This window comes from Labrus bergylta, chromosome 9 (genome assembly GCF_963930695.1).
Source record: "Labrus bergylta chromosome 9, fLabBer1.1, whole genome shotgun sequence".
In the NCBI taxonomy this organism is placed as follows: Eukaryota; Metazoa; Chordata; class Actinopteri; order Labriformes; family Labridae; genus Labrus; species Labrus bergylta.
In genome coordinates, this window is record NC_089203.1 from 9,655,072 (window position 1) to 9,673,931 (window position 18,860).

Below are 18,860 nucleotides of genomic sequence, written 5' to 3' on the forward strand. Positions count from 1 at the left end.
GCACTTTTGTTACATTTTTAACAACAATAGGAAAACCTAACTAACTAAAACAAGCACATGTGTTTTAGCCAGACTCCCTGCATGAATATGACAAAGAATACGGTCTAGACCTTCTCTTTTTGTTGGTGTCTTGAGATAAAGTTTATTATGAATTGGCGCTAAAAAGAAATCAAGACAGACTGATTGATTAAAATTGATAAACTCAAGTATGTTGGCGACGTCTTGAGTATTTTGTTACAAATAATTAACCAGTAATTGCAAAATAAAAGACACAAAGAATATTTTAGAGCTTTCCTACTAAACTGAGTTCAGTTGTTGCTGTCCAAAAGAAGTGCTGGAACGCTGTGTGGTTCACTCTCTGTGTTTCCATCAATGTCTAATTATGTCTCCTCTTCTCCTTCCCTCTCTCTTTCCGCAACTCTAACTCTCAGTGGGATAAAGATCCTGTGGAGCCAGGATCTGAATTTTATTAAGTAGAAATCCCCTTTGAAAGTCCATCCAGACAAGACCACTGTGTGTGTGTGTGTGTGTGTGTGTGTGTGTGTGTGTGTGTGTGTGTGTGTGTGTGTGTGTGTGTGTGTGTGTGTGTGTGTGTGCGTGTGTGCGTGTGAACACGTCTGAAAGGATTAATGTCTCTTATGTGAATGGCTCTTGGTGAGGTTGGACATCTGCCATGAAGTGTCTTTGGTACCTGAAGTGCATGTTAGGCTCAAGACTTCACAGATAAATGAAGTTTTTTTCAATCATATGGGAATGATCTCCCCCAAATTATTCCTTTATATTCTTACCTTATATTCTCTCACAAAATAATGCAAATAAAACATCTGGAAAGGTCAAATCTGAAAGCCGTTGAACAGCTGTTTGTCTGAAATGTAAGACACGTGAATCATCATACACATGGAAACTTGAGGATTTTGTGAGCTTCAGCACAAAAGTAATCTTAGGGCGCATTCACACTAGGTCCAGTTGTCCTGTAAGTAAGGATGATTGTCCCCTCCCCCCATTCCCTCGCTGGACTGCACTCACACAGCTGCAGGACCTGAGCACGGTTACCTGGCTTTACTTGGTCATGAAGCGTGCTTAGTTTACAAGTCAGACAAATATCGAGAGGCGGACGTAGCAGCAAAGAAGAGATAATATAATCATAGTGAGGTGAAACGCCACGCGGATACAGCTCGTTCCCAAACGAGGGTGAACCTTGTTTCGGCTTTCGGACAGGCAGGTGCAATACTCCGGCGGTTAGCTCGTGCTAGCGTGCAGTAGCTTACAGTGTAGGTAAGAGTAGAAAACGTACATGCTAACCCTGCAGTAAGGCGGTGAGCCCAGACAGAGCCATACTGACTCCACCTTTAACCACTTTTTCATTTCTATCCTCAAAGGAAGCTCCCGTCCTCAATTTTTTCAAAGTCAGCTGGATATACAATTTAAGGCAAAATTATATACAAAAGTATTCTGCAGCTCTTCTTTAATAATCGTATCTTCTTCTGTATCTATGTCTGAGCATTCATTCATTATGTGTCTCTAACTTTGCCTTTGTTGGCGTGTTAGTGTAAGGTCTCTTAGGGCAACACTTTTTTAACCCTCTTAACATTTTCACGCCTTGAACCGCTCAGGGATCGCAAGCACGAGGAGAGAGGCCAAAGAGGAATCTTAAGTGGAATAGTTTGTTTCCATCACTTAGATGTGTAATGGAGGCTAAGAGGTCTTTAACACTCACTCTGCTGCTGCTACAATGTGCAACGCTGTTCATCTGAGTTGACTTCCAAAAGGTTTTATGACCTTAACACAGTAATTGATACACAGCAAGTTTTCACACAACTTTAAAGGACAATATCCTCCCAATCCTCAAAAGGATTACAGGAAACTCTTCCTGCCAGCCATGGTTAAATTATATTGTCATTTCTTACTGTGGATCATGTTATATTGTGCTTTTCAAATCTTCTGGAAATGCAGCTGACTGAACTGAAAACACGTATGGTGAATTTGAGCTTTCAAAGGCGAAATTCAGCAAATATTTTTGCAAATAGCTTGTGAGTGATTCAGACACAACAACAATGAAAAGTTCAGTAATCAAAGGGGCTACCTTCTGCATTTATTTTTAGCCACTATTTGTATTTAAAAAATTTGAAGTGCAGCTTTTGAAAGTTTTATAAGCTTACACTGACTAATGACGGCAAGCTAAGTGTGATGCAGAGTCAGAATGGCCTCAAAGTGAAAGGCACAGGTGTCAGTACTAAAACTCACACAGCTGAATTATGGCTGCTTCTGTTTAAGAATCCTGACATTATGCATTGAACCCTTAATAGGATTCAGCCATTGCTAATGACAGTAATAACAGTTATTTCCCTACCATGACAAGTCAAAAGGCCCTTGTATTTTGACAGCATGAAGCGTGCTGTCAAAAGCAAAGGCCACTAAGTGATTTTTACATTTTACTCGTTACACTGCACACGATCTGGATGCCTATAGTGCAGGGTGCTACAGGGTTGGGTGAAGTTGCTGGACATATGTGTGTTTTGGGTGTAACACGAATTAGATCAGAGTGACAGCACTCATTCCCTTTAGGAGTCAAGTGTGCCTGCAGGCTGGCACTCATTTACACTGATGATTTTTATATATATTTTTTAATTGACCAAACTCCAGCCATCTTATTTAACTTTCAAATAATATTAAAATCGAACCATATACACTGCACGCTTTTTAGAGGGAGAGCGCATGGTGTGTGTGTGTGTGTGTGGAACAAGCTCAGTAGAAGTTTGTTTTTTAACCCTCCAATGTAAGCCCATCTTTTAAAGTCATCCTATAAGTATCAGGACCTTACTACCCCACAGACTTTAGACTTTAGACTTTAGACCTGGTTCTAGGTGGTCTGAGCCCAATTGTTTTCTGTTACCGTAAGACAGGTGAGTAAAAATAATAAATGCCTGAGTGGAAAAATAGTGCCAGGAATCACTACTATAAATCACACCTGATCATTTAAAAATATTTTTGCATATGATTTTTGTGGTTTATAAAGGGCATTATTCCAAAAGACGGGCTGACCCGCTCTCTCTCCGGTCTACCTGCAGCTGCCAAGACATGAAAAGCTAAAATATCTGTAACACCCTGAGAGCAACTTTAAAATTGAAATTGACCAGTCACTCACTCACAGGCTTGGAGCTGTTGAAGCCATAGATGTCTCCAGCAATCCTGTGACTAAATGTAATTTTTATGCAATCCTTCTTTTAGCCTACTTTGTTAACCATTGTCCCAAAGCTAGAGAAGTAGAACATGTTTCAGGAGCCCTCGGGTAACAGCTGTCAGTCAGCCATCACCTGGCACCCAGTTCTGTCATAACACCCCCCCAACACACACACACACACACACACACACACACACACACACACACACACACGCACACACACAACCCCTCTGAGACCAAAACTATTAGCACTCCCAACCTCATGTGGGCTTTCTTGCTTTACTTCCTTCTTTCTTTCTTTTTTATACTTCCTTCTTATTTTTGTTCCTTCTTGCAGCTCTCAGGAAACCACAACAACCAAGTGCTCATTCCTTTATTGTTAATCAGCTTTTTTTAGACAGGGTTACATCTGTCCTGTGATAGAAGGAGTTTATGTTGCTTCATAATTGCTGAATGTGTAAGCAGGCGATCTTTTGGCAACGTGTCCATGAACACCTTCACAAGGTCACTGTTGTGTAGTTTACTCTGATGGTTTCTGGTCTTATTTTGTTTGGTGGCGGACATAGAAGAATGACAATGGCAATGAAAACTTTGATGACAGCCAGTATGTAGTTTTGTATCCATTATTGAAACCAAAGCATCCGGGATGGAAGTTTGTCCTCTTCCTCTTAGAGTAAACAATTTCTAAAATGCAATGCACTCAAGTTTTCAAACCAAACAGAGTTAAATATCACCATTCGTTTGATGATATAGAGAAGCAAATAAAACACAATATACAGACATATTTTCAATGACTTTATCAACAATATGCCAAAATCATGTAGGAAATGAACAACAAATCATCCTCAGAAAGACAAAGCAACATGTTGTTTGCATGTTTTTCTCTTTATTCCCGCAATGTCTTGTAGTTCTTCTGTGATGTGTGTACAGCTGCTAATGGCTGCCCTCACATTCCAGAAACAGAGCCAGTGGCACAGGGCGTGCGCTCTCCGAAATTGGGAATGATAGTGTTACTCTCAACTGGTTCTTGTCCATCAAGCTTCAAAACGTAATGATCCCAGTTACCTTATATTTTAACATTTTACTTTTTTGAAAGCACTGAGTTCCTGAAAATCTCACAGAGATCACTTGCCTATCTTAAATTGTGACTCAATCTGGAAAGCTAGAAACAAATGATATCAGCTCTGAATCTCTCAGTGGTGTTGAGAAGCCCCTCATGATTGGTCATTTAATTAACCTTGTCAAGCATATCTGCATTGGGCTCCAATCTAATTTAATCTGTTAATTTAAAACAGTTCTCAACCAGGCCAGCCCCCCAGCCAATCAAATGTCAGGTATAGAAGCATATAAGGGACTTAGTTAATTAGAGCTGTTGGGAAATGGCCAAATATGGATGTCTGTGTGTGTGTGTGTGTGTGTGTGTGTGTGTGTTGAGGGGCTAGATTTCCTTTTATTACTTTCCTGGGAGAGTTATTAATTCTGTTGGAATCACCTCAGGTGATATGAGCGTCTGTGTGTGAAAGTGTGTTTGTAGGGATGAACCAGTCAGAGGAGCGCAAATGATGGCTGAGAAGAGAGATAAAGTCAGATATGGACAGACAAAAAAAATCAGACGGAAAAATGAGAGAAAAAATAGGTATTCATTCCGATCTAATATGTCTCTATCCAACCTTCATTTCCTGTTCCTTTTTCCGGTTAGACAGGAAATTGAGCCTTAGCGTTTTCAGAAATAATTCTCCATATTTATGAAAGAGTCTCTCCAGGGGGATTTTAATGTCAGATTACATTGAAAATCTGCACGGTGCTGTCTGAGCATGTCACATCTCTATAAACATGTTAAATGTGTATAAAAAATGAAATGTTGTGAAGACAGTTAAGCGTTTATATTCATCCATGATTCTCCATGAATTGTAAATATATTAGCTGTATCATTTCAAATGCGCTGTCATTTGTGACAGTGTTTTAATGTGGGTCTGTGCATCATGAATCTTCCAGAACAGAGCTGTCAATAGACACATCATAAAAGGTGACTGGTGTATATTCATCACTGGCTGGTGGTTACAGCCCCCTCTAGGAGGAGAATAGCTCTTACTGGGTCATTTCTGTCACTATCTTTTATTTCTATTTCTCATTATTTCTTTCTCTTCCTACGATATTTACATTTTAAATTCTCATCATTATTACTTTAGATTTATTTCCTGTGGACAGGTGTTGAGAATTAGCATGTGCTCAAACAAAGCATCTTGATCGTCCTATGTAATTGTGATGTCAAATAAAAATCCATCCATCTTCAGGGAATATAAATCAATGCCTGACTTTTTTTTTCCTCTTTAAAATACGATAGCCAAGTTGGAGGGTTTTTCAAAATACCCAACACTCCCTTGGAAGTTGGAAGTGACATGCTTCAACTAACAAACACGCAATATGCGCGTCTAGGAACACACATTCACTTACATATACGAGGACATTTTGCCTTGTTCCAGATAGTCAATCACCATGGGGATTTGCCCCATCAAAGATAATCGTCCGTAAAGCTACACCTTATAGGATGCATAGACAGTGGCTGTCAAGGGCAACAGACCTGCCATGGCCGAAGGAAACGAAGGAAACATTCTGCAAAAAGCTGAAACAACTACATTAACATCAGTTGCACAGCAAATTAATGAAAAATGCTAAATCAAAAAGATGCTTATTCAGAAAACATCTGTATGAAGAAAAACAATCCAGTTTTCATCAGAAGTGCTTCAAGCCTGTAGGGCACAGCTGGAAACTGTAAAGCAGTACCAGGATTGCCTCCAGGCATCATGGGATAAATCTTGGCAACATTACTCCCTGACATCAAACAATGTTACACTCCCCATTGAGCAGCCCCTGCCACAGACCTTACAACCTATATCCCCCCCTGGCAGTCAAAAGTCCAAGTTGGGCATAGTGAGCTTTCAGTTACTGCTAGCTAACTGGATCGATAGCTCTGCTAACCGCTAAGGTCAGTATATGATATTCATATTTGTTAGCATAAAAGGGGGGTTAAGGTCGCCTGACTGACTTAACAGTTCAAATCTGTCATCTCCATTTGCAGAACAAACTTTCCCTCCTGATGCAAACACATTTCCATCTTTACTTCTGTGTGTGTTTGGATCAAATAAGTTCAAGGCAACATGTTGCTTTCGTCTGCAGATTTATTGATTTTGCACAGCGCAAAGTTAGTTTATCTAATCTCTGGTAAACAAACAATAGGCCTCCCACCTTCAGCTCTTAATGCAAGACTAACCCCAAACCAAATAAAGTTGAAGTACAGTATGCGGTGCACACAAACACTAATAATGGGATTACTTTTTACTTTGCTAAATGAAGAAAATTCACTGATGTCTGAGTACGACTACCTGAATTCACACAGGAAATGTGGTTATTCTTTTGTCTTTCAGGTGTGTTCCCTCTAATGATTTAAAAAGGAAAATTGTGTTACCGTTTCACACGTAGTAAGATCTGCAAAGTGATGTGTAGGAATGACATTATCACCTGAATGAAGACCTCCAGTCGAAACGTTGTGATTGTGATGAATTAAAACTATTTGTGACATTAGAGCAAGTTTGCCGGCTTATCTTCTTCCTAGGAAAGCCAAAAGCAGAAAAAAAGGAGCACAGGAATGATCACTATCTAACAAAACAAAACAAAACAAAACAAAACAAAGATTATGGTATGAATTCCTGAAACCTGTAATGGCTCAGAGGTTTGACTTTGAATGGCCTTCACTGCCCCATTCACAGTTTCCCGTTGAAATAGCAAGGATTCCAAATGAATAAAGAATAATTAGTTTGAGGCAGGATGTCTGTTAAATAGGCAAAATGAAAGAGTGAACAGCCTCCCAGGTTACAGCTGAGCTGCCCACTCTCTGACACGTGGATGTGTGCATGTGTGTGTTTGGCCTGAGAGTGTGAATGTGCACGTCTGTATCTGAGTGTATGGCACTTGTGTGAGGCACCATCTGTGTTGCCATGTGCAGCTGCGCTCCCTTGGAGCCCAAGACCCAACGCTCAGCTGTTACCTAGACAACCCCCATACACCACATACCTGGTCCACACACACACACACACACACACACAGGCCCGCAGATTACCGAAAGGTCTTACTCTGTATGCTTTAAAATTAGCAGATGGACAGAGACATATAAGTTATGTTCTAATGTGTGTGTTTGGGGGGAGAGTACAAAGAGACAATCTTTGTTTCAGGTTGAGATGACTTTCCTCTCTACTGAAGTGAGTGTATGATGGGAACATGATCTCAGTCTCTGCTGAAATATATATTTAGTACGTTTACATCTGTGCTGCTCTCAGTCATTAAGTCATACACACAGTGTTTCTGTTTATTCAGGCTTACGTGAAGTGTGAACTGCTTCAGGGGTAATATAAACCAAAGCATTAAGAATCATAAAGTATTGTCTTGAGGATTTTGTAAAATATCAATTTGTAAAATGTATCATAGCACAAAACAGATTTGCAGGAGCAGCACATTGATGAATTGGTTGATTGTAATACTGATCCAGGTCAGGATCATGTCCTTCTTGTATTAAACTCATATTCTACAAATTGACAATGTTGCAGTTTTGCTACTCTGAGGGCTTGTCTGACATTCATCTGGAAGAGAGCTTGATGTTTTTACAAAAGATGAGTTAATGAGTTAGAAAAAAACCAACACATATAATGAAGAACGCATGTGCATTTTAAACATGGGCTAGACTTTATAAGTGGCCGACTGGACTCCTTCAAAAGAAAACTCAGTAACACAGCATCCATCATTTGATATCTTTTCCGTGTGAAACTGGTGTTTTGTCAGTGAAATTATCTGATTGACTACTTTCAGAGCATCAATGTTTCATAAGAGCCTGCACGCCCTTGTGTCACAGTTTTCTTGCAGCTACCACCCACTGCTGTCACCCCGCGTATACCCACTCACTACACTCAGGTTGTTACACAGATTTTCTGTAATAAACTAGTTTGGTTAAATGTTTTGAAAAAAATGTGTAGCCTGGCAAAAATCAGCATCTCAAGAAAAGAAAATCACCGTAAGAGTTGAGGGAGAACGACACGGGGTATGAAAACAGAAAGGAGGGAAAGTTCCGGCCACATTGGCGAGGCCACATGGAGATGGCTGACCCACATTTTTGGACAATAAGTGGATTATAGAAAAGATGAGGTCGATTGGCTCGGGAATAAAAACCACTGTTACTGGGTCAGTGGTTACAATGGTGGGGTCAGTGATCTTAAAAAGCCACTGGCCTAGAGGGTCAGCGGCAAATTTGATTCAATGTCATTCCCTGCAATGTGCAATGACAGAGGACGTGTGACTTTACTGTCCATGTTTAAAAAATATAAGAGACAAAGATGAAAAAGAAACTCAGACACCGAGACATTTAAAAAAACAAACAAAAAAAAAAAACAGGTTAGTACAAAAATCAGGCTATTATAGTCAAGATGATTAGCTGAGTGGATCCTTCAGGGGTGCCTCGTCTCCTGCTGAGAGGAGAAACAAAACCAAACAGAATCATCACTTTATCATCATCAATCTGTTCTTTGGTGAATCAATGGTGCTGGAGTTTGATTTGATTCAACTTACCATGTTTGTAATATTGAAGTCTTCCTTGATTCAATAATTCATTTTATCCTCACCACCAGCTCAAACCTGGGCCCAGCAATGAGAATAGTTCTGAATAGATTTATTTTGCATTATGCCTAATGAAGATACATTTTCTTTGTTAATACTTTCTCCATGTCACCCCTGGCTCCTCACCACCTACAGAATGTATCCAGTGAGCATTTAGAGAGCCTGAAAATCGCTGGTATGTGACAGGAGTTTTAGGCAAAATGTCATAATTGCTGCCCCGAAACTAAAGGCTCTATAGGATCTGTCTGGACCTATCAAGACCACTAGTGGGTTTTTTAACAGTCATTTGCAGTTCTTGCAGAATGTTTCTCTCTCTACAGCACAGATGTAAGATTTAAGTGGAAAGGATCAGTGCGCTGGTTAAGTCCATGTCACTGGAGCAGTGCTGCTGCCAGAATTACACAATGTGCTCAAGCCTGGTCTGGCTGCAACTAGCTGTCAAAAGTGACTAGGTTCTTAGCTGCAATAACAGATGGGAAGGTGGGTGGAGAAGAACAGCCATCCTACCATTTCATCAACCTTTTTTAACCATTAGAAATATAACATAAGAAATGTCCCTATAGCCATTTTCACATACAGTATGCACTCTTGAAAATGCAGTGTTAGCGGATAAAGCAACAGAGTCCGCAATACGATGCTATAGTGAGAATATTTGCCTTTATATCAATGCTATGTGTAGTTCAACAGAATCACAATATCAACAAAAGAGCGGAGAAGATACTGGCAAACAGAAAAACGTAATGCAGCAGTTTGATTATGTGCACGGAGATCGTACCGGTCGCATGCGGACACTCTGTGTCGTGCAGCAGTCACAGAATTTAAGAGTCACTGCTCCCTCCCATTGGCTCCAGGTGAATTCTCTGGAGAATATCCTGCTGCGTTCTCACATCAGCTCACTCAGACTTGCTACGGAAAAGAAACCAAGTAGCTGGCAGTAGAAACTCCAAGTGAAAAATGTGGCTGTTTGCATTCACACATACAGATCCTCCTGGAAATATCAGGAGCTTTTCAGGAGTTGTGAAAGCACTATATGTTTAAAGAGCACTCGACTCCTCTCCAACAGTTTTCATACCTCGGTTGCAGAGAGACATGTATGCAACATGAACAGGACTTACAGGACTTGTGGATGTGCAAGATGAATACCTCTTGTTCTGTGATGTTTCAACTACTTTGACTGGATTCACCTTTTATCGTTTGAGCTAATTGAAAACGTTTCCATCTCTATAGGCTTCAGGAACACACTGACACCGACGGATAACTGGGGAATAGGAACGATTCAATTCAATAACCTTTATTTAACATTAATCTTGGTGATAAGTAGGCCATGGTTTAATGAAGGGGCTTAATCACAGATGACAGAAATATAAAAAATAATTTACAGTCGAAGTCTATTAATTTAAGACCTTTCCCATCACACATACTTGACAGTTTCACTGATGTAGAATTCCCTCAGTGTGTGAGGGTGACTGTGTGTCCATTTTTCTCATAAAGGGTTATCCTATTATATCTCCAGGTTAGCAAATTAAATCCAAGCCTATTAATTCTGATATCTGGAGGAACGTTGTGTTGTTATTACGTACGGGAAAGTTATAGCTAAATGCAAACAGTATGTGAAGAAGAAGAGCGGCGTTCTTAAAGTATCACCTTTGTAAAGCAGCAGTTAGGTCAGTAATAAATCAGCACATAGTTCAGGTCAGCCAAGAAAAACAAGACAACAAGAAAACATTTTCTTTTCTTGTTTGTGAGCTTCTCACTACCAGCAGCAATTTTACCCAAATTCTGTTGTCTGAAATAATAATAATAATACTTCTCTGTACTCGCTTTACAGACTGAAAGAAACAGATGTTAGATTCTGATAACCAGCAGTTCCTCTTGCATGGATTGCAGCATTAAAAAAGCATCCAAGGGCAAAGCACAGTCTGGACGGATGCTCACATTCAGCTGCTTCTTTATGTGCGCGTACGTGTTGTGAATGTCAGAACAGCTACTTTACAGAGCACGGACAGGTCCATCAGGCTCAACTCTACTTACAAGGACTGGAGTCAGACGGGCTTGGACTCATGACTCATGAGACTTGTGTTTACAACCTCACTTTGGATTTGGCAGAGCTCTTTCAGTATACTTCACACCAAAATAAATAAGGTCTACGTGTGCTCACACTCAGCTGCGGTGTGAAATGATGATGCACAGATTTGAAAAAGCTCCTATCAATCAAAGATACAAAGTTTGGTATTCTTTGACACTGATAACAGCTACATAGCAACAACCTCTGTCTTTGGAGTTCTTGTAAGAAGCCTGCTGCCGCATATAGAAATGACAAGTCATCTCAGCTACATGTCAGGAATGGTTTACTGATTGAAGGAGAGTGACACACACACACACACGCATGCGTGCATACATGCAAATGCACACACACAGCCACAGTTACTAGTCTCAAACACAACCTACACATATTCTCATGCCACACAAATGCAAACAAAGTTGATTATTTTAATCACCTGAACATGCTGAGAACACAAACACCCTTAGGGTGCTAATCAATTATTGGGAGCATGCATAACTATACACACACACACACACACACACACACACACACACACACACACACACATATTTAAAGGTAAAGCATACTCTGTGTGTGTGTGTGTGTGTGTGTGTGTGTGTGTGTGTGTGTGTGTGTGTGTGTGTGTGCGTGTGTGCGTGTGTGTGTGTGTGTGCGTGTGTGTGTGTGTAGTAGAGCATGCTGCTTGTCTCAGCACAAAGGCAAGCTGCAACACCTTGAGAGCCCACCATCACAAACAACTTGAAAGTTAGCAGACCACCTCATTCTCTTGACTTCTCTCTTGAGTATAAATTGGCCAATCGTCACAAACATCTTAGAGACACTACATGAGTATTTCACTATAATTACTGCGTAGCCAGCCGGTAGTGACAACTTCCAGGAAATAACTCCTTTTTTTATGCAGCATTTCTGTCTGTAACATAATCCCAGTCATTTCTTGGTCTATAACATCCTAAAGTAGTGCCCATCCATCTGTTGGGCTTCAATTTAGGAGTATAAATTATACAGCGGCTTCACTCGAGCTAACTCCAGCGGTTTGAGCCCAAAAACAGAAACAGATTTTCTTTTGATTTTGCAATTTACAGGAATTAAATTAGCAAAATAACAGCATCACTTTTGTGATTCGTAAATAAGAAGTCAAGCTTTGTCATGTCTGTCATCAAGAGGTGAAGAAAACTACTTTTAAAATGTTTGTTTGGTGAATCGAGGTCGGATCAAGCCGTTATGATACATTCCAGGTTGTCAGGGTATCTAAACGCTGCTTAGCTTTGTGACACATTGTCAGACTGATGTGTAAAATGATTTATCTAGAACAGACTGTTAGCGTCACTTTTATCTGTTTATAAAAACTAATACACCATCATAAGAATACGTCAAGAATACGCTGGGAAGTCTTTAGCGCGGATACATTTCAACTGTTTTTTGCTGTCCACCCGGACTTTTTCTCATGCATACACCAAATCCTGCTGGTACCTGTTTGGTTAATAAAGCTGGGACCACAAATTGACTACAAATGAAAACCTGAACAGAATCCTGTGTATAGCTTCAACATTTCTATGTAGCGGCGTCAGAAACTTAGTCTGTATGGACTTGGGTTGGGAACCGGAGTGTTGCCGGTGTCTCGGTACGGATCAAAGTATTGAAGTTGGTCTGGTTGCTGAGTACTGCTGAGGTGCCCTTGAGAAATTCACCGAACCCCCAACTGCTCAGGCTCTCTTTCATGTGCAGCCTCTCACTCTGACACCTCTCCACTAATGCATGTCCACAGGTCACGTGTAATATTGTGTGTGAGAAGCATGTCTCTCATTAACAGTGTAAACCAGAATTTCCCCTCAGGGATGAATAAAGTATAGAGGTTAAGGACTGACAAAAGTCTTCTAACTTTTCTTCATCAATCTGAATCAGTGATGCAATGAAACAGAACATGAAGCAACAATCTGTTGTCTCCATATAACAACAGTTGCATAGACAAATCCTCATGTTTATTTTACCTTTTGAAAGTTTCTTTGCACAAGGATAAGGAAAAACTTGCACAGAATCGATTGAATTCATTCAAGTCACTGTGAAAAATCGAATCTGTGGCAGTGAATGTTCATCCATCCCTCCATTATCTATCCCACTTTTCCCGTTCTGGGTCGCTGAGGGCTAGGCCGATACTTTCTGTCAGTGGACGAGAGGCGGGGTACACCCTGGACTGATTGCTAGTCAATCATTGGGCTCATATAGAGACAGACAACCAGCCACACTCACCTTACACCTACTGGCAAGTCAGCAGTGAATTTATTTTATGCAAATATTTGTGTTCACATTTCTTGAATCGTTTTTCTGACAACCGAAGCACAGAACATAAGTATTCATTGTCATTACGTTGAAACTGAGGTCTATCATAATTATCTGCTAATTGACTGCCTAACGAGGTAGCGCTCATTAGAACGCTCATTAATGCCCCATCATCACCATTGATAGCTGTAATCACACAGTGGTGGTTTCAAGGTCTTGCAGGAGGGCGTGTGAAGGCAAGTGTGGCTACTGTCTGTACAAACACTGTATGTCTGTCAGATCTTAGTACTGTTAAATCCTTTAAAGAAGAGTCACATTTTATATAGACTCACAGAAACTGTTGCATTGAGCCCCGAAAGTAAAAATAGCCAATAAAGAAAAATGGACTATAAAGCAAACCATTCTCAGCAGCTGATATTGCTTCATAACATCCAGTCTTTAAAAAGTTCAACACGACAGTCTGGTGAGACCAATTGTATACAAGTTGTATTTCATAATCAGAATGTACAGTAATTGAACTTGGGCACACACCAGCATGACCAAAATGTTCTTTGTTAACTTCCTAAATCTAACTTATCTCTTTTTATCTCTTCCTTCTATTTTCTTTCTTTCTTTCCCCATCTTTCAAATAACTGAACACACATCCTTCAGATCATCTTTTGAGCTCTATCTCTAGGGCAGGGTATGGTCTCACCATTAGTAAAAAAAAAAAAAAAAAAAAAAAAGGTGTTTGGTTTTGATTGACCTCCCTTCTTAAGATTCTGTAATTGTTTATGGAATTTGTGTTACGAGAGTCATAAGTGAAATCTAAATAATAATGTGATCACAAAAAAAGTTCTTAACCTTGTATCTTTCACATCAACCATGAAAAGTCACAACATGTACATGTATAGCTGTGTTCACCGTATTGTCTTCCCCTCTGCAGTAGCCACCTTACAGTAAGAACAAATGTGCTGTCGTATTGTGACATTGTTGTGTTTGTGTTGCAGGTATGCCTCTCAGTCTGGACTGCAAGGCCTTTTTTGGCTACAGTGGAGAAAACAGAAGGCCGATCATCTACTGGATGAAAGGAGAAAAGTTTGTTGAAGAACTAGCGGGACATATAAAAGAAAGTGAAGTCAGGTAAATAAGTCTTGGTCAATTCAAGTTATATACTTTATAGACAAAATGTATTTTCTACAGGTGACAGGGGAAAAGAAACGTCAATAGATTTTATTGTAAATGACGCAAAAGACACACTAGAAGTCATATCGTACATTACCGACACATAGGTGCACAAGGACCATTCTCAGTTCAAAAGAATCTTTATGCATTCAGTGACTGAGCAACCAAGAGAGAGAGAGAGAGAGAGAGAGAGGGATGGAGAGAGACTGATGCTACCTATACAACACCAAGCAGCCAAACAACTGGCAGTAAAAAAACAACCAGCTATATATTGGGAGCAATGTACTGTGGTATAAGTCTATTTACTGTTACCAGTTACGATACACCAGTCATGTGCCTTCAATTGTATTTGAATCAGGACGTTGATGAGTGGACACAGCCAAAGTGCAGTCTTAGGTAAAATAGGGAGGAAAGGAAAAAGAATGAAACAGTTATAACAGTAATAAAATATACACAACCACTAAGCCTATCAGTAGCCTTTGAAAATTAAATAATATACTTCATGTAGATAGAGCTTGCACATATCTTCATGAGCATTAGTGTATGATCATGAACTAATCATATCTTCTCTTTTAAACTAACAACTGTCTGATGAGAGCTCCATTATTCTGTCCTCTGGACCGCTCTGTTCAATCACAGCTACTTCAAATTCAACAATCACACTGTAAAAGACAGGCTCCTGCTGTGTGGGGCGCATTAATCTGTCTACGTTCAAAATCAGCCACCCATTCTCGACACCCCTATCTGTTTGAATATGATCCAAAACTATAGTGGCCTCTGTGACACCCTGAAATGATTTTATTTTTTATCTATCTGTACGTGAGAGTACTGTTGACACTCTCAGCATGTTAATAATAGAGAGAACACCCGGCTGATACTAGCGTGACGGTCTTAACTTTCAGGGTTTTCTTTTCCACATTTTGCCTTTAGATGCTCACTGTGTTAGTGCATGAACAAGCAAATACCCACAGCGAACTGATATAGAAATATACGCATGAGGAATTTGTGGTGAGGTCTTGAGAGACCGGTTCATAATTACAAAACACAAGTCCTGTCCTTTTGTTGTATTTCCACTTGAAGGCAACACTGCCCCCTATGTCCTATTCTCCTGCATGCTTGAAGTTCAGCCTTTTTTTGACATCGCAGGTGCCCAGTCCCTATTCTATGTATTTTTTGATACAGGTGTGTAAATGTGAGCGTATGTATTAAAGGCAGGTGTCAGTGTTTTAAGGAATCCTGTGATTTGTGAAGTGGGTGATAAAGTGAAGCTGATACTTGGGAGTAAGACTGAACAATTATGGTTGTATGGAATTAGTCCAGAGTGGTTTTAGAAACTTGCTTGCACTCTTTGTAGGGTCAGTTGGTCATGGTGGACTGAGCTGTAGTGGCAGTGGATTTAGTGGATTTTATGCTAGCAGTAGAAGAAAAACATGATGACGCATAAAATCCCTTAATTGCATTGCAGTGATTTTTGCACAGAAGAGGACCAAACTGAAATGAGGTACACATTAGGAGATGTGCAGTGTGGGAGTTGCAGCTGGACTGTTTTATTTCAGTTAACATACAGTATGAATTCAGACAGAAAAGGACAGTATCAGTTACACTGAGGTTGGTTCATCAGAGCTGGGGAAGATTTAAAGGTCACATAGAATGCAAAATGGACTTAACCATATTTTTCCAACACTCATATGTGTCCCTAGTCTGTCTACAAACCCCACACTGATGAGAAAAGTCCATCCTCTTCATTTAATGCCTGCTCCACTTTCCAGAAAATGTGTGCTCAAACAGGCCGTTTGGAGATTTTCCCTTTGTGACATCACAAAGGGTGGATGACCCTCTCACAGCTAGGTGTTTGTTCTGCCCTGACTTCTCACCGTAAACAATAGGGAATGGAGCGGGAAAGCTTGAGCCACCCAAGCCCTTCCAGAGGGGCGTGGTTAGTCACAGCTCATTAACATTTAAAGCTACAGACACAGAAACAGCCTGTTCTGAGCAGGACTGAAATAGAGGGGTGTATAGGCATGATCAAATACAGGATCAGAGTGGATTTATAACAAGAAACTTCACAGACATGTTATGGGGAGATCTTAGACTTCTTTAAACTGGTTGAAAAGGAAGACATTATGTGACCTTTAAGTAGTAAAAAAAGCAATATGTTTGAGGAAAAAAGGTTGATGGCTAAAATAATTGGCATACGTGATTTGAATTACATGCTAAGTCTTTAATTAACGGATGTAGACATGATTGAAACCTATAGGTTTTATTTGAAAGCGAAGATGAGCTGAAGATGTGCTTTTTTTAACTACGTAGTGGCAATGAAATCAGATGAATGAGTGTGTTAAATAGCAGATGTCAAGACATTTTTACAGTAGAATGGAAGAGTGGAAGTGAAATGTTTTTATTGAGGCTTTAAGCAAGTGACTGCCTTTACCAGTAAGCTATAAAGCCCTTCCCTGGTAGACATCAGAGTGTCAGACACACTTAAAACATCTGACACAGAGAAGCAGAGGGCCTTTATTCTTTGTCTGCAACAACAAAGCAGATCATTATAAAAATGTATAATAAAGCCTAAGTGGCTGATATGTTTCTTTCTGCTAATTCAACATCTACTAAACATGTCCTGATCTATGTTCTTGGTAGCCTCTGTTAACTCCTATTGGTATGACTGTTTTTGAATCCAGACTGTCTGGACTCCTATGGCCAAAGCCAAATCAAACCAAATGCTGTCAAGAGGAAAAATAACAAAATACTGAAGCCTGGCTGCTCTGTTTTCTGACCCCAGCGCTGATTCTGCAGGGGATATGATCATTATTTCCAAAATCCTGCTGCTGTCTGCTGGTTTGGTTTGGCTGCTCAATATAACAGCTTAGTAAGACTCAAGTCATCTCCTGGAAGCAGTAACCCTGCTCCTCTTTGTATTCGTCATTTTAAAGGGATAGTTATTTTGTATTCGTCATTTTAAAGGGATAGTTATTTTATTTTATTTCTTTGTGGGGTTGTATGAGTTGCTTGTGATTAGTAGGTGTGAGGGGTGTGCAGAGACGACACCATTTGTATCTTTTGAACAAAAAAAATGGTCTGTATCTGCAGCTGAATAGAAACCGTGAAGTGGGTGTGGATTATACTGGTCGTGTTTATTTTTCTGTATTTTTTAGCTTTTTGCAACAATTAGCATAAAAGATTACAACAGACGTAATAATATAACCAATTAACTTTCGATTAAAGGAAGTAATTTTCATTCAGGCAATGCGGTTGTCGTGTCTTCAAAGCATCAAATTGGTTTACAATTGGCATATAAATGAAACATATCTCTTCTTCCTTATACTGTCATTTAATCCTTTTTTATGTCTCTTTCTCTCTCTTGCTAATTGTTCTTATTTTTAACTACATTTTTATGAACTGTCTGGAAGCTTGGTCAAGTTTAAATCCCCCAAAAATGTATTTTCATGCATTTCGTTCGATTTTTATGCACCAATTTGCACAACCTTATATTTAACACATCTTGGACTTGAGCTTGTATAGCGCTTTTATAGTCTTCTGACTACTCACAGTGCTTTTACACCGCGGATCACACCTACACATTCACACACTGATGGCAGAGGCTGCTGTGTAAAGTGACCATCAGAAGTAACTAATCCCATTCATACAAATTCATACGCTGCCAACGAAGCAGCTGCAGACACTTGGGGTTAAGTGTCTTGCCCAAGGACACATGGGACATGGGTGGCTGCAGGAGCTGGGGAACGAACCTCCGACATTCCAGTTGACAGACAACCAACTCTTCCAATTGAGCCACAGCGGCCCTTTCCGTTCCTACATATTGCAGACAAGTGTCTATCTCTGTTATCAAAACAAAATGCTTAAGTTCAAAAACAGAAAAGAGTCACAGAAGTGAAGGCTAAAGCTGGCAGGATGAACCCAGTGGTAAACTGCAGAAATAATATTCCTGAAAACATAATCTTATCTCTGACTGCACTTTTTTGTCTTAAATCACTAACTGTTTTGTCAAAATGTTCAATAAGGATGTTGAAACGTCATTGTTTTCAGGAAAATGATATGCCTATTTTGATTTTGATGCAGACAAAAAGTTGAAGCCCGCATTGTATGTACATTTAACCCAACTGTCAGGGGCATGTACAGACTTGGGGCACTGAGGGGTTGGCATGATGTTTCATGGTAGTGGTTACTAGTAAGTAACTAATACAACATATGCAACATATACATGTTCTTAGCTTGATTCTTTAGGGACTCAAAATCAATATTCATGTGTACATTGTCTTACCTGCCAAAATACATTTTCTGGCAAGTAAGTCCTTCGCAAGTTAGACAGTGGCCTGTTGGCCTGTTAAAAACAGCCAGAATAGTAGATTTGAACTTAAGATCCGCCTCTGATTGGGCAAAGAGCTAATCATAGATTTAGATTTTGGGGTGGCACCTGGGGTGGTCAATCAGAATTCAAGGGGGGCCAATGTAATCCCTTGCCACCCTTCTGGACATGCCCCTGCCAACTGT

General features: G+C 40.0%; 1 protein-coding gene across 2 annotated transcripts in view; it reads left to right on the plus strand.

Moving 5' to 3' along the window:
• Nucleotides 1–18,860, plus strand: part of il1rapl2 (interleukin 1 receptor accessory protein-like 2) — a 355,386-nt gene that overhangs the window by 311,122 nt on the left and 25,404 nt on the right. For both annotated transcript variants that reach the window (XM_020634405.3, XM_020634407.3), the window contains exon 8: nucleotides 14,174–14,306. In XM_020634405.3, coding sequence (XP_020490061.1) covers nucleotides 14,174–14,306 — 133 coding nt within the window. The remainder of the gene's footprint in view (nucleotides 1–14,173; nucleotides 14,307–18,860) is intronic.